We start from the raw sequence: 17032 nt of genomic DNA, 5'->3' as shown, positions 1-17032 counted from the left end.
GACGAGCCCTAACTTATTATTTTTTTTTTTACAGAATTGATATATTTAGAACTCACATCATTCAGTGTAAATCCGTACTGAATGCTGGACATAATATATACAAATACACACTGATGACTATGTATACGAAAAAATGCAAGCAACGAACACTGCTCATTTTCTGTAGTTCAACTCCACTGCAGGGAGTCTTTATTCTAGAACTCAGCGATCTGTGATTTTTAAATGATCATACTTTAACGACTCTACGCGTGTTATACAGCTAGCTTTTATCCATAGACACTAATAATAATGGGAACCTGGAATCGGTTCTTTCAAACAGTTCGTTTCAAAGAATCGGTTCAGATTCAGTGATTCTTTACGTCATGACGTAGTTCCTGAAACCCCGGCATATTAATTTGTTAATAAAACTGGAGTATTTAAATTCTAACAATGATTTTAGACCTTTCTGATTATATATGCTACAACAGCGTTGTAGGCTTCTCTAAATACAATCGTGCACATGTACGAATGTATAACTGATATCGTGCGTAGACGAGCACACATGGCCATACCAGTAACGTTATGTTTTGCCAAATTTAGATAAAATGTGGGATAATTTAAGGAGAAAATAAACTTACCCGGAGTCAAAAGTATCACAAATGCGCAGAGACACCCAAGTTGTAGGCTACTACCAACATGCCACAAAAATATTAAAACAAACTTGTGCAGAATGCAGAGCATTGAAGATTGGTATTAGAGAGGAGTTTATTTTAGGAGCTGAAAATTGTCCTGTCTCTGCTGCCATCTACAGGATTCACGGCTTTAATGAGTGCAAATAGAGAGGAACCAGTCATGTACTTCGACTCTGTTACCAGTTTAGTTTTTTGAACACAGTTTACTGATTTCTTTGTGCATTCACATTAAAGGAAGCAATGGATTTTGTTTTGTTTTGTTAAATATTGAAAATGGCTTATTGACTCAAGACGTACTTGATAATATGGACTGACAAACTACGCCACTCAAATTAATATTTCATGTCCATATATTTATTTATTTGGTATGAGGCTGATAGTGAACTCTAACGATTCTAACTGTGCTTAAAGTATCAAATGAGGTCACTAAATAATTATAACTAATAATCTGACCTAAAACTATAACTGAAATGATTCCTGATTTAATAACGTGCGACTGTATGTTTCTGTTTACTACTGTAAAGCTGCTTTAAAACAATCTATTATTATTAGTATTGCTATGATATTGCTAAAGCAATATAAACAAACGTGTAGACATTGTTAATGTGTGAAAAACATTTACATCTGATTAAAAGAGTTTTAAACTGATAGACTATTTAACACAAAAGACTAAATAAAAAATCCCTGAGAATTCTTTATATACAGAAGGGTCATTAGATGCAAGAAACATTTAAAATGAATAGGTAATAGTTTATTTTTATTATTATATTTCAACTCAGAGTAAATAAAACAAATGTAAATGCAGGCACATAATATTTAATCCACACTTCATAGTATATTGATGCACACTCGAGAACCGCGAATCAGGTTTTTTGAACCGGTTCAACCGAATCATTGAAAAGATCCGACTCAAAGGAACGAATCGTTAATCGCTACTGCTTTCAGTATGGCTGGTGCATTGTGGGATTGAAACGAATTGCATTGTGGGTTGGCACACCATTAATACTACTGTTTCATACTTGCGCGCCTTGTTCATTTTTGCAGTGCTGCAATGATTGTTTAGAGAGCTTTTGAACATTAAATGCACAATGCCAAATTTTTGTGCCGCTCCGAACTGTACCAGGAAAAGCACCCAGTCAGATTTAGCTTTCTTTAGGTTTCCAAGGGACCCGGAGAGGTATGACTTTTTTTTTACAGCTTCAAAACATTATCACTGTGGTTTTGTCTTAATTAAACATGACGACTGACAATGAAAGTAATGCTTCCTGAGGAAGGTAAGCCAAATTTGCACCTGCAAATCATTGATGATCCATCAAGTGCAGTTAGTTAATGCATGCTGACATAATATAACAAGGCTTCTCATATTTATACATATGAATTACAGTGATGTTATGGTGTAATTTGCTGTTGTGGTCAAATTTTAGTTTTTTTATTTTTTTTTTGTCAACTTAAGTTTAGTGCCAGTAACAGTGAAGATAGTGTAGAGTAGACAGTTCATGTGAACCTTTTTGTGTTAATATAGATTAAGAGATCCTTGTAGATGTTTGTAGTAAGTGTGCTCAAGAATAATTGAATATGCTTGTATTTTATATTAGTGCTTTCTTGTAGGTGTTGAATAATTCTGGCCACTTATAACCTGTTAGAATTTAATTGCACAAAAATATCTTGTTAATCAAAATCCAGTTTAAATTGGAAAGAAAAAGACCATAATGTGTCTTCTACAGTAGTTTTCATCAACAAAACATTTGTGTATGAATGTCAAACTCGGCAGTGTTCAATGTTTTTTTTTCATTTGTTGCTCAGTTTTCTTGCCTAAGTGTTTTCTACAAAAAATGTTATGCAAGAAATGAGTCATTGTGTATTTCTTCTAACTTTATTTGTACAGATGTAGGTTGTGGGTGGAGAACTGTCGCCGGGCAGATCTGGAGGAGAAAACTCCTGATCAGCTGAACAAGCACTACCGACTGTGTGCGAAACACTTTGAACCAGCCGTGATATGCAAAACTGTAATGCACTATAGTTTATACTTCACAATTGTTGTTTTAAAAATTACAAGCATTTAACATTCCTCATAGGACAGGAACCTTAATGTTTTATCGTATTATCTAAATGGTTAAAGTTGAATGGGTTTTTTGTTACTGTGTTTTTCAGAGCCCTTACAGGACAGTATTAAGAGACACTGCTATTCCCACAATTTTTGATTTAACCAGCCACCTCGGCAACCCTCACAGCAGACATCGCAAACGCATCAAAGTTCTGGTAGAATCCTTTTTTTTTTTTCTCTTCAGGTGTACTCTCATTGAATTTCCTGCATTTGTTTTTAAACTGCATAACTTTTTTCTGCAAAGTATCATATTACATATTGTCAGTGATACATTTAAAGGGATAGTTCACCCAAATTCTGCCATTAATTACCCTTATGTTGTCCCAAACCCATAAGACCTTTGTTCATCTTCGGAACACAAATTAAGATATTTTTGATGAAATCCGAGAGCTCTCTGAGCCTCCACAGACTGGAGGGAAACTATCATGTTCAAGGCCCAGAAAGGTAGTAAGGATATCGTTAAAATAGTCCGTGTGACATCAGTGGTTCCTCATTCAGTTTATGAAGCTACGACACAAAGCTCCCAGATTTCATCAAAAATATCTTAATTTGTGTTCTGAAGATGAACAAAGGTCTTATGGGTTTGGAACGACATGAGGGTGAGTAATTAATGACAGAATTTTTGGGTGAACTATCCCTTTAACATTATAAATCAGGACACAATTTATATAGTGACACTTTGCGTTTCTGTTTTCCTCAGACAGATGAAGAGGTTCAGAAAATCAAAGACAGACGATGTAAGTAAGATATAGTAGATTATTACACATCTTCTGTAGAATATTTGATTCTGATTGGTCAACTGCAACATTTAGCAGTCAGTTCATTTTTAATATTTGCTGTTGCCTATGGCAGTGCTGTATATCACTCTGTTCATTTGAGTAACTGAAACTGATTAAACCAATATCTTAACCGATTAAAATTGTAGCTCTGAATGATCATTGCTTTGAATGTTTGTCTCTGTTTCTTTAGTGGAGTCTTCAATTGAACAACTGCTCTCAAAAAAAGACTGCGATGCTCAGGATGACAGCGAGAATGCTGACGACATCCCTCAGCTGACACCCGAGCAAAAAGACCTGAGAGAGTTCCTGAGGTCTTCCTTTGAAGTCATGGTTTTGATAGGAAGGCAAAACTTTCCATTCAGTTGCAATGCAAGAGAAGATGAGATGCGCTCCGAGGAGGAACGGTTCTTAACTACAGGTAACTTTCAAGCGCTAATTGAGAACCGTATCAACGCTGGTGATGAATTTCTTCGGAGGAGATTCGAGACTGCGGCTGTTAATGAGGAATATTGTTCGGCCATCCAGCAGAGGCAGCTTCTGGAGGTCTGCGAGAGATGCGTGCGTGAGGAGATCCTTCAGCAAGTCCGAGAATGCCGCTTCTTTTCCATTGTCACTGGGGAGTTAGTGGAGTTCCCAGAAGGAGAGCACCTGCCTGTATTCCTGCGCTTTGTAGACCAAGCCAACACTCTTAGAGAGGAGTTCATAGAGTTCCTCTCGTTTGAAGGAGAGGAGGTCGCTGTCGCTGAGAGGTTGGAGTCTCAGTTGACGAAAGGATGGGGCTTGAGTATGGAGCACTGCAGAGGACAAGCACATGCGGGTTCTGGGATACTTGGCACCAAGATGAAGGTAATTGCTGCCCAGCTCAAGGAGAAATATCCTATGGCGGTGATCACACCAACTTCCACCTGTGCACTTAATGTTCATCTTGCTAATGGCATGCCACTGACTGGAGTGCAAGATGTGATGTTCGTTCTGAAGAAGACGAATGCGTTTTTTAAAGGATCGCCATTGCTGCAGAGCGAACTTGATAATGCCATCTCCATCCTGTGTCAGGGAAACCTAGAAAAAGAGAGCATTCTCAAAGAGGGCTCTCGTTCAACCTGGACTGATCTTCATAATGTGTTCGAGATGGCCGTCGATTTGATGGAGCCGCTTCTGCTGTGCATGGACAGCATACACGACAATGAGGATCTGAAGTGGAACGACCAAATCACCAGTGATGCTTATGCCATTTCTGAGGCCTTGGCAGATTTTGAGTTCATCGTGACGCTGGTTACTTTAAAGAATGCATTGTCTTTTACAAGAGCTTTTGGTAAGAACCTACAAGGAGAAACCATTGATGTGTTTTTCGCCGCCAACAGCCTGACAGCAGTACTGCATTCGTTGCACGAGGTATCTGACAATCTGGAAGTATACCACGAATTCTGGTTTGAAGAGGCTGTCAGTTTGGCGACTGCAATGGAGATCCCGGTGAGAGTACCGAGGTTGTTTCTTCGGAAGCAACAGGCAGTGGAGACCATGGAAATACAGGCGGAGTCGTTTTTTAACGAGTATCTTACACTGCCGGTTATGGAGTATATCACGCAGGAGGTCAAGGAGATCTTCTTTGAGAATCATCTCAAGGCGCTCAAGTGCTTGTCTCTCGTCCCCGCGGTCATGGGACAAATGAGGTTCAATACCTCTGAGGAGACCCATGCAGACATTTACAGGAGCGATCTGCCCCATCCAGACACACTGCCTGCTGAACTACATTGTTGGAGGATAAAATGGAAACACAGAGGGAAGGAAGTAAGCTTGCCGTGCACCATTCACGAAACCCTTCAGCACTCCGATGTGAAGTTCTTTCCTAATGTTAATGCGTTCTTGAAAATATTAGCCACGCTGCCGGTGCTGAAGCTTGATGGGAGTCACGGTGAAACCGCACAAAGACGTTTACAAGCTTATCTCACGGACACTGCGGTAAACCAAAGATGTAAGAATCTGGCTGTGCTGAACATCAATTATCATATAAAGACAGACCTGGAAGATATGGTTCAGTGTTATTTAAAAACTTACCCAGAAGAAAGTGACACTGATTAACAGGTAAAATGTATAGACTGTCCAAGTTTCGACTGCAAAAATCTTTGAGCTGGAAGATTAAGTTGTGTAATTGTTTTGCATAATACAATGCCAATTGTTTATTTTCATGTGTCTTTTCCCCCAGGAGAAATATAGTACTATTTTTACATTTGTGAGGACAGTCAAAAAGATTCACCATGTAAAGTCGTCTTGCATTTTGTTCGCTTGACTTTTTTGACTTGACAAAAATGACTTTGAAAATCAGCCATTAAAGACATGTTTGCGTTTGTATAAACTGGTCCAAAGTGTAAATAAATGGAAAGCACTTTTGATGCTGTCTTTTATAATGGTGTAATTTCTTTCTAGTGTCACAGGTATACACTAATGCAGCTTTGGTAGCTATAAAAAGATCCCATTACTTAACGTTAGATAATGCATTAACTAATAAGAAAAACAGTTGCTACAGTATTTATTCATCTTTGTTAGCGTTATTTAATTAAATTTAATAAAAATACAATAATTCATACTTGTATAATAAAACATACTTCATTATTAGTTAGCTCGGGTCCATAATATAAACAGATACACGTTTTATGGTTCATGTAAACTAATGTATTTATCCAGTGTCAACAAATGAAACCTTAAGTGTTGCTATTTACTCCCTGGTAATGCATTTATTACTGTGCAAATGAAGAACTGAAACAGATTGGAACTTCATGCGTTAATACTGGTGGTAATAACAACAACCTGTTTAACCAGATTTGTTTTAGTCTTGCTCCAGTATATCCAACTTAGCACTGTTTTGCATGAAAATACAAAAGATGCGCAGCCTCATGCAGACACATTCTGCCTTCTATTCATTTTTTTTTTTTTTTACACAAAGCAGTAACAAATAAATGCTACCAAAATAGCACCATGGCTTTAGCAAGATCGCTGTGCAGCTTATTTAATGCATTGCATTGTCTTTATTAATTTTTAGTAAGTATTTGGTAAATGCAATAAAACCCTTTTGCAATGCAAATGCCAAATGCTTAAAATAAATTGAAAAGTGATGTTCAACACTGTAGTACATAAATAACATCTTTATATTAAGAGTCAATTCCTCTTCGGTCCTCAAGAGAGCAGTATTTACAAGTATGTATTTTACTATAAAATCATGCCATTTTAAACTACTTTGGTGTCTGTAGATGGGTGGGTTTAATTATAATAAAAAGATTTATTAAAGAGGGCATACTAAACATTTTATCACCAAGGAGCTGCTGCAAATATCTCATATAGATTCAAGAAGGTTTGTATCCACATATGTGTGAATTTAAAGCACAAAAAAACAGGAAAATATGCACTGTTGCCATACTTTTCATCACACTACTGATTAGAAAGAAAAGGCAAAAGAGTGGAAATTTGAGTACACCGAACAGCAGGCCAAACAGATTGTGCATGATATATCCTCTCATCCAAAAACTCCATTAGAAAGGCTTGCACTAAGGTTTCTGACATCAGGGGATTTTTTCTTGTCACTTTTGCCACTTTGAACTCTGCTTCTGGAATTTCTGATATGATATTTTAATTGGGGTAAGGCATTACTTTCCAGTTTGGCCATGCTTTGTGGATGCAATGTCAGTTAGATGCAGAGCACTGGCAGCATCACAGGATATCTGCACTGAGCTAACTGTGCCCCACCCCATGGTATGGGGTTACACAATGTAACACACATGCACATGCTGCCATCACTGCAGGCACCACTAGATGGTATGTTGTACACATGTAAGAACAAAAGAAAAGTGGGTGTAGCAATTCATTCATGCAGGGTGTGTCTGATATTCACCCCAAAGGTCAAAACCATACATGCATTCACAGATGTGGAACTGCAGTGAAACAAACTGGAGCATATATATAACATCTGTTGTTACACACACACACACATACATATATATATATATATATATATATATATATATATATATATAAGCAACTACAGACTGTTTAATTGGCCAATAACACTTAATAGAAAGTTGCAAACAACACAATATCATAAATTTATATAGTATGTAGGACATATATTTTATGTAAGTGTGGAGATGTTTTGTATATGTATTTGTATGTGTTTTTATTCTACTTTGTCATTTAATAACTGTATTAATAAGAAACATTTTTAGCAATTTATTCAATACAATTTTGTAATAATCATTCAGTACTTAAGGCACATTGAAACCCAGTCCCATTGGCATATATGTGCTCATGATTTGATAAGACAGTACATCTGAATAAAACATCAATAATAGACGTTTTAAATATGGCAGTTGTATCTGTATTATGATATGTTGTTATAGGCCTAGTTTTAACTTTGTAAAATACCCCAATAACTCTTTTTAGACCCTTAAATGTCATAAATGTTGCCTATGTAATCAGCCGGTTTTCAGATCAACAAGTCCCAGAATCATGTAGCCTAGCGTTTGCAGGCAGAAATGGTGAAGCAGTGGGTGGATGTGGATGTGTGTCTGTCTTGAAATGGTTAAACGAGCGGCGTCTCCACCCGATGCTGCCCAGACGCTGACGGCTGCAGGTGATAGTTCATCCGCTGACCACGAGCGTTTTCACAGCTGTCAATGAAGGTGTCTTTTCTATAAAGAAATCTTTCATTTAAATTTGTAGCCTTAGAGAAAACAAGCACATCGAAATTACTCTGCTGAGGGAAGTGCGCAAGCGCGTACGCTAAGATACAGGGAATTTCAACACTGGAAGGATTTCTCTCATCAGAAGGGACATTTAAAGGAAAGAGCATCTCTGTTTTGATAAAAAAAAAAAAAAATAGGCTAGATTTTATGCGTTGTGGTCCTCATTTCTGAATCGTTTATCTTAAGATTCAAGCCTTCGCTTCGTCGTTATCGATCATGGCATGGCCCTGTATCACCAGGGCTTGCTGCATCAACCGCTTCTGGAGTGAGTTCGACAAAGGTGACATTGCGGTGCCTTTGGTTTTCACGAAGTATTCAGATGTGGCCGAGGTGCAACATCTGCACCCTCAGCCCAAACCATTAATATCACAGAAGCCGGTCATCACAGAATATCAGCCTGCCCATAGCGCTCACCAGGAGGCGTCGACCAGAGCGACTCACGCCGCCGCTGATGCCGCAGCATCATCATCTCAAGACGGGTCAGGCGCTTCTGTGATGCGCGAGGATTTCAAAGCCTGGAGCGTGCGTCCGGAACGAAGCTGCAAACCCAGAAACGAGTATCAGCCGTCAAAGGCCCCTTTCAACAACGTGACTCAGTACCAGAAAGATTACAAACAGTGGCCCATTCCGAAAAGAGGAGATCATCCGTGGATTCCCAAAGCCACTCCTGCTGCACCCTGCAAGGCTGAGAGCAAGTTCTCCAAACAGGAGCAGGCCGCTGCTGAGGTTGAAACGGGTGTGGAAAAATGTGAGATTGAAGAAAAACAGCACGAAAAAGAGAGTAAAGAAAGGAGAAAGAAGGTAGACAAAAAAGAGCATGTGTCAGAGGGGATCAAAACGGAGCAAGATGTTGCAGTGGAGGGAAAGAGGAGGTCGGCTGCAGATGCTCTCAACAGGCAGATCAAGGAGGAAGTCGCATCTGGAAGTTCATATAGGTAAATATATTACAAACCTGCTTCATTTTAATGCAGTTAATAACTTTGTCATTGTCAAGTAGTCTTGCTCTAATTGCTTGTTAGTGACATCAAATTCTTGCCATTTTAGAGAAACATATTAGAATGAAAATATTAATTGGACAATATCTAGCCATTTTGAGATTATTGGGATAGAATGATTCCCAGCTAACAATTTTTCGTTCCCAGGACCATCCTGGTAAGCTTAGTTTATGGATATAAAAACAAAACGAATAAAATAAAATACTATATGTATATGTTTTATTTAGTTTGTCAGAAAAACTCCCTGGAACATTCTGGGAAGTATTATGTATGTATGTACGTATACGTATGTATGTATTTATGCTGCAAAAAAGAACATATATATGTACATTCATCAGTTAGCAGCAATGTGTAATTTTTAATACCCTTGTCTATTGATTAAATAATCGCTTTTTACATTAACTTTAAGTAAATATTATATAAGCTGTTCTTTTCATTTCAGGAGTTTTGTGTGCATCATTCTTTTGCGTTCATTTAATTGCATTATGTATCTGCATTATTTTATCAGCAACTTTATTGTAATCCTGTTTTCTACATCGCCATTTAAAAAGTCAGTATATGCTCATTTCAGCTGTGTCATCATTTCTTAAAACTCATAAAACCCATACATATTAGCAGACAAATATTTCCTAATTACCATGAAAATATAAAATTGATAATGTACCCAAAACCTTGTTGGGGGGCTTTAATTCTGTATAGTCTAGATTTGGGGAACCAAACTTAGAACCGGTCATAGCAAACCCTCATTGATTATCCACCAATCTGATTATTGGGTACTTTTATATTTTGAAGTTAAACTATATCAGATCACTGCAGCTAATGTATACCTCTGAAACAAAAGATCAATGAACCTTATCTAAGCACTAGATAGAGGGAAAGATTTTATTAAGTCACCATGCAGTGTAATTTCCTCTCTGTGGGTGTCTACCCAAAAATATGTTGAGTCATTCTTGAGCTTTCAGATCATTTTGTGCACACTCACTCTGCATAAAGCTGTAATACAACAGATGCACCTCAATTTCCCAATTAGTTTGCCCTGATTTCTTTACAAGGCGTCTGTTTTGGTTGAGTAATTGTGCTGAATATTGACTTTACTCTCTTTAAATATCAGAGCCTCAACATTAGATGCCATCTAAATAAAGCATATATTGCCACATGGTTGCTGATCTGTTTGTCAGGTTATTGGTTTTGGTCTTCAGTGAACCACAAACCATTTTTGATTATATGTATAATTATTTAAGCCTAAAATTAATTTACAAAATCTCTTTGTTTCTCTAGGACGGAGTTTAAGGCTTACGGAGATGTGAAACCAGTGAAACCCATCAAAGCTAAATCTCAGTACAAACCTCTAGTGAATGAGAAGACCAGCCTGGAGACCAGTTACAGTGCCACCTTTAAAGGAGAGCAGGTCAAACCTCTGGCCACAGATAACAAGCTGTTGGACCGCCGTCGGATACGAAGCCTGTACAGTGAACCAAGCAAAGAGTCCAGCAAGGTAGGATGCTTTCTCAGGTCACTGGTTTATGACCGATCACACCTTTGGTGAGCTATATTGCCCTATTTAATTCGCATGATGATGAAATGAATAATTTCAGATATGAGGTAAATCATTAGAAACTTAACACTGTAAGTGATGAAATTGTAAGGCAAGAAGAGTATGATTTTTTCTTAAATATTTTATTAATATAGGGCTCCAACATCTGAGATAGAAAAAGTCTTAAAAGGACAGTCCATTCCATGCAGTGTTATTTTTATTTGTAAACAATTATAGTTATTTTTCATGTTTTCAGATTTTAGTCTAAGTAATTTTATGTTCTTGTCTTGTCAACTATATAGGAAAATATATATAAAAACTAAAATAAAACGATATAGAAAAATAAAATAATACTATATAAAAACTATAAAAGACTATATTGTAAAACGATATAAAACTACATTCCATGGAGTGTTATTTTAGTATTATTTGTAATAGATTATTGTTTGTTTTCATGTTTTCAGATTTTAAGTAATTTTACGTTGTCATTTTTATAAAAAAAAAATTTATTAACAGTTTTTGTTCATATTTCTGTATAGTTCTATTTTCTTTAAATTTTCGTTTCAATTTTAGTATTAGTAATTTTAGTACTTCAATCTAAACTTATTTTATTTAATTTAGTTGCCAACGCAGAATTTATTATTTATTTATATTCGTTTTTCATCTAATATTTTTTTTTATTTTGTTTCAGCTTTATTTTAATTAATGAAAACAATTTTCCTCGGGCCATCCAAGATGTTTATTTCTTCATCAGAACAGATTAAAAAAAAATGTTTGCATGACATCACTTCCTCACCAATGGATCCTCTGCAGTGAATGGGTGCCGTCAGGATGAGAGTCCAAACAGCTGATAAAAACATCATAATAATCCACAAGTAATTCACTTGAATTCAGTCCATAAATTAATGTCTTGTGAAGTGAAAAACTGTGCATTTGTATGAAACTTACAAATTTCTCATATCTGTTCCAATTAAAAAAAAAGGTTTAAATCATGGATGGCCTATGAGTGAGTAAATTTTAAATTTTTGGTGAAGTTTTTCTTTAAAAGAACGATTTGTTCATGGATCGGACATCAGAGGCTTTTTTATCTCTTTAATTAGAACATTTAACAAATTAAGTAAAGAATGAAGATTTCTAGATTAAGGTTTCTGTCCCGAGTAGTACATTCTTCCAAAATTTCTTTATTACTTCCACAGAAGAAAGCAGTATGTGTTTGGAACGACTTGAGGATGAATAAATAATAGGATTTCAAAGGGGTCATATGACGTTGCTAAAAAGAACATTATTTAGTGTATTAGGTATAATGCAATGTGTTTACGTGGTTCGAGGTTCAGAAAACACATTATTTTCCACATAATGTACATTATTGTTGCTCCTCTATGCCCCGCCTTTCTGAAAGGTGTCGAATTTTACAAAGCTCATCCTTCTGAGAAGCGAGGTGTGCGCTGATTGGTCAGCTATCCAGTGCGTTGTGATTGGCCGAATGCCTCAAGCGTGAGATGGAAATGTTACACCCCTTACCATATTGTGATGGCCTTTCCCGGCGAAACGAGACTAAAACAATAAAACCCATTACAAACGAGGTATTTGTTGCATTCAGTGAGGACATTCTTTAAATATCGAAACGCCAGACTGTCCTTGCGACGTTGGAATTGCCCCACTTTATAGTGTTCACATCACAGCCATTCATATAGTGTTCACATCGTAGACTACTCTCTCCCAGGTTCAGGAAAGAGTCCTCCGTAAAAACACGCGCTACACACGCTTTCACGATGAAACACACAGCGTCTCCACGACATGGCGGCGGCAACAACAATACTACAGCGAGAATAAAGCTACGCCTTCTTTCATTGCATATACGTTTGGGCGGTGTTATGCAAATCTCCCCACACAGTGACGTAGACATGTGGGGGCGTGTTTAAATGAGCCGTTTTAGGAAGGCGTGGTCGAGTCTTAACTTTTATAAAGAATATCTCTTTGGGTTTGAGACTTTAATCTTTGCAACTTTACAGATTTTATCTATGCACAAACAGCTTGTAACACTCCAAAGACAAAGGAAAACATGAAATCGCATCATATGACCCCTTTACATTTTTGGTCAAATCATTCCTTTCAGTGTAAAAACAAATATGTTGAAACAAGGACAGTTTTCTAGTGTTGATGTGCATGTAATGTGTTGATGTAGCCCCTCCCTCTCTCACTCTCATAGGACTGTTCTGACAGTGACAGCAGCTCTGTTCTGTAGTCAGGTGTGTTCAGTGATTCTTTTGGACAGCATGGATCTAGAGTATTTCACCATACAGCTGCACCATCACGGAGATCCTCAGTGGGACCGATTCTGATTAAATCCTCTTCACAATGAGGATTTGCTGAACACTATGCTTTTTTTTTTGCATGAAACAATAGTACCTTCACTATCAAGAGGGGCTCTATTTAGCTTCCACTGTAACAGAATACAAGTGATTTCCGTAAGGTTACTGGCCAAAAGATACTAATAGGGCTGCACTCCATTAGTTTTAAAACTAAGCTCATATTGATCACTGCGATCATGCTATTGTGCAAGGCATTTGACTGAAGCATTGCTAGAATATGGATACCTTGCAAAATAGCTGAAATCTTCCAGAATTGGAAAGTAAAGGTAAAAGAGTCACATATTATATATGTTATATATAAACCTTTGTGACACATTTTGATAGCTTGTTTTAAAGGACTTGGCTTAGATTCAAGTTGTCATCGAAAACTAACTGCATCTCTTTTTTGAGTATGCAGAACAAATCACCTTTTGTTTTAAACACATCATCTGCATTTAGCACATTGAATAAGGCCTGAAAATCACATCCTAACATGTATTTCTGTCATGAGATACTAACTTGGATGCCACAATACTAATTGAAACATGATTCACATTTTCAGGATTGTTTTATTGACATCATTTTAAATGTACAGTTTGCACCGGAAGGCCAGTGATTGGGTTTCTACTGTAAATTACACACTTTTTCTGTTTATTTATATGTTTTCTAACTGTATGAGTGCTTACCATAAAGGTTTGTGGGTAAAAATGACAAACTACGCTACACTACTGTTCAAAAACTTGGAGTCTGTAATATGTTTTTATGTTTTTGAAATAAGTCTAATGGTATATTTTTTCCATGATATATTATTTGATAAATAGAAAGTTCAAAAGAGCAGCATTTATTCGAAATAGAAATCTTTTGTAAAATTATAAAAATTTTGATCAATTTAATGTGTCTTGCAGAATAAAAGACTTTCAATAAATAAATAAATATTACTGACCCCAAATTTTAGAATTGTAGTGTATATGGTAAATGTAATAAAGCATTTTTATTTTTATGTTTATTTTTCAAAACAAACAGGAACAGTTAAATGTATAATATTATATAATTTATATGACAGTTAAATATATAATAGACATGCATTCATGTGTGTTGTTTTGCAGTTTGGAATAATGCACCAAATGTCCCAATTTTTGTTCCTGTAGGTGGAGAGGCATAATATATCACTTTCCAAGCCAAAAAAGACAACAAGCCATAGCAAAACAGTGAAAAAAGCAAAGGAGAAGCCAATCGCTGGGAGTCAAGCTGCCAAGAAGAAAACCTCAGTGAGCAACCAGGAGCCAAAGCCAGAGGGAGGGGTCACCAAGAAAAGCAAAGAAATGATCAACAGACTAGCCGAAGCAAAAGATTAAGTGCACTTTTGTGTTTTGGGGGGTTGAGGAGGCTATGATACAGAATAGAGGACTCTCATCCCCTTGTTCATGACCTTACTCTAACGGCCCGACTCTGATGGTGTCTTTATCTACATATTGTAGTGGATCAAGGCTTGTCTGCTTGATTTGTCTTCTTGAGTGTGTGGCCACTGTCCATTCTATAATGAATCTATCTTTGCTTTTGCCCTGCGTCTGCTCCCTTTCCATATACATCAGTAGCTTTCTCTGTGGCAAAGATGATTCACGAATCCTTGTTGCATGCTGCCTCTGAGCAAATGGCCATATGCCTTATTATATAAGATAAGGTTTTTGCTTTATCTTGCATTGTAAGATATTTACTGCTAACAATAATGGTCTTTTCTTTCAAGCAATCTAATGTGATATGGACTTCATTTAAAGTGTATGGACCACTCTAATTAGATGCACCAATAGCATTGCTCAAACACTAAGATCACCACACAGTTGGATTATAACAATGTTGTATTCCTCACAAACAATCAACAACGAACACAAGAATGTCTTAACATCTCAAACTGCATGTTTAAAGATTGTGTGACACCTGAAATTAGCAGTTAGGAGCCTTACAAGTGCACAAGAGCACCATGTTTAACAAATGAACACAATCCAGCTTTACTTGAGTATTTCAGTTCTTTCGACACCAGTGCCAGTCAGTTTTAAACAAACTGAGGCATGGTCTCTCTTAAAGTGTTATTGTTACCTTGTAGTGTAGAGCATTATGCTGTGGATACCTATTTATGCTTAGCTTGCTCTGCTCTCAATAAAGCAACGTTCAGATGTGCTCTCATATGCATCATGCTACGTAATAAGAGAATTTGCTGATGTAAACCTAAAACTGCCTGCATTCCTTGCATATGCTGTAAGATGGATGATTGATTTGGGAAGAATGCTGCTAAGCATACAGCTGAGGTCCATGTGATTGACAGACAGAAGCATGCCCTTCATTGTCATCTGTATGTTAATCATCATTCTGACCCGATCTGGTCTGGAGGGGTGAGAGCCCTCTCAGAATAAATCTACAGCCTCTTGGTCCCAAGCTCCTCCTGGGTTGTCCTACACGTGCTGTGCACACCATTCTAGGTGCTATCCTCAAGCTATGCTTTCCATAACAGTAGTGCCTGTATATTGAGCAACATAGGGCCATCAGATGTCCAAGTGGTAATTCTAAGTGTGATGTGCTTGTGTTGTGAGCTTGCATTGAATGAAATGGATTAAAATCATTAAAGCAATACATTGGTGATGTGTTACTTTGAACATTTGAGGTTGATCATTCTCAAGACATCAATAGAAAATGGCCTCGTGCAACACATCTTTTGATAAAACATCTATCTATCTATCTATCTATCTATCTATCTATCTATCTATCTATCTATCTATCTATCTATCTATCTATCTATCTATCTATCTATCTATCTATCTATCTATCTATCTATCTATCGTGTGTGTGGTTAGGTATGTTGTGGGAACACAATTTCCCCACAAGGATAGCAAAACCTGATATTTTTGTAAAAATGCATCAAGTTTTCAGTGTGGTTTGTGTTGGTTAGGAATAGAATATACTAGAATATACAGTTTATACAGTATAAAAATCTTTATGTCTATGGGAAGTCCCTATTAAACATGAAACCCAGTGTGCATGTCTGCATGCTTACATTGAATGATATGGCATCAAGGTTGATGTTGGCACCAAGTTCTCAATAGAAAATGAATGGAACAGGAAATATAGGCTATATTACATTTTTGTTTAATTTTTGTATTGTTTTTGGTTTGTTTTAGTTCTGAAAAATGGGTTATTTGACTTGAGAGCCTTTTTTAGATATGAATGAAGCATACTAGAGAAAAACTTATCCACAAGATTTTTTAAGGAGACAAAATAAACTCATATATGTAATGCTATTAATAAAACTAGAAGCATCTTACACTTTCATCACACAATTCTGGATGGTGGTGCTGCTGGCCTTCAATGTCAGAGAGAAAAAAACCCATTGCAGATGCAGTGGACTCCCAGCAGCGACTCACAAAATTCAATAAATAATTCAAGTCTCAGGCTCTGCATAGTGCTGGCTAATTCAAGTTCCTGCACGAATACTGTTTGGGTGTGGTATAGTGAAAATGAACAATATGGGACAATGTAGCTTTCTAGTAAAAATGTGAAAAGCATAAATTAAACTGTTCATGTATAGCTAACTCATTTAAATGTACAACATCCCAGCTCTAAAGTCAGAGAACAGCGTAAAAATGTCACATTCTTAAATCTTATAATTTTTGAATGAGGATTGTGGGATTATGATGAAAAGCCTTCCCTTATCATCCATTGTTTGAATATTTGAAAACATGTCCTCATGTGCCCTCCAGTGGTTATTGGGCGTGCTGCTATTTTGAGTGCATTTCCCCCACTTGTTTTTCTATTTTGAAACAGTCTTAAATAAAACCAATAAAATTACAACTATTGATTATATTTATGTTAACAT

General features: G+C 36.8%; 2 protein-coding genes across 2 annotated transcripts; both read left to right on the top strand.

The window, feature by feature from the left end:
• Window positions 1-1626: 1626 nt before the first annotated feature.
• On the top strand, window positions 1627-5950 carry LOC306851045 (52 kDa repressor of the inhibitor of the protein kinase-like). The gene is made up of 5 exons (XM_079387091.1): window positions 1627-1848; window positions 2557-2677; window positions 2823-2930; window positions 3476-3512; window positions 3745-5950. Exons 1-5 carry the CDS (start codon window positions 1760-1762, stop codon window positions 5631-5633), a joined length of 2244 nt encoding a protein of 747 aa, XP_079243217.1. The 5' UTR covers window positions 1627-1759; the 3' UTR covers window positions 5634-5950.
• A 2553-nt stretch (window positions 5951-8503) lies between these two features.
• Window positions 8504-14522, top strand: LOC306851876 (microtubule-associated protein 6 homolog; the record flags this gene model as incomplete). The annotated part of the gene is made up of 3 exons (XM_079388363.1): window positions 8504-9222; window positions 10561-10777; window positions 14316-14522. 3 exons carry the CDS (start codon window positions 8504-8506, stop codon window positions 14520-14522), a joined length of 1143 nt encoding a protein of 380 aa, XP_079244489.1.
• Window positions 14523-17032: the final 2510 nt, after the last annotated feature.

This window comes from Barbus barbus, assembly GCF_936440315.1.
Source record: "Barbus barbus genome assembly, chromosome: 31".
Lineage (NCBI taxonomy): Eukaryota > Metazoa > Chordata > Actinopteri > Cypriniformes > Cyprinidae > Barbus > Barbus barbus.
The sequence above is the reverse complement of the archived record's forward strand: the minus strand, read 5'-3'. Positions and strand labels throughout refer to the sequence as shown.

What these genes read in the sequence shown, in the direction of transcription:
- LOC306851045 (XM_079387091.1), top strand. Translation starts at nt 1,760, where the DNA reads ATGCCAAATTTTTGTGCCGCTCCGAACTGTACCAGGAAAAGCACCCAG. An exon ending in TTTCCAAGGGACCCGGAGAG is followed by an intron (nt 1,849 to 2,556) that starts GTATGACTTTTT and finishes TTATTTGTACAG; the next exon opens with ATGTAGGTTGTGGGTGGAGA. An exon ending in GAAAATCAAAGACAGACGAT is followed by an intron (nt 3,513 to 3,744) that starts GTAAGTAAGATA and finishes CTGTTTCTTTAG; the next exon opens with TGGAGTCTTCAATTGAACAA.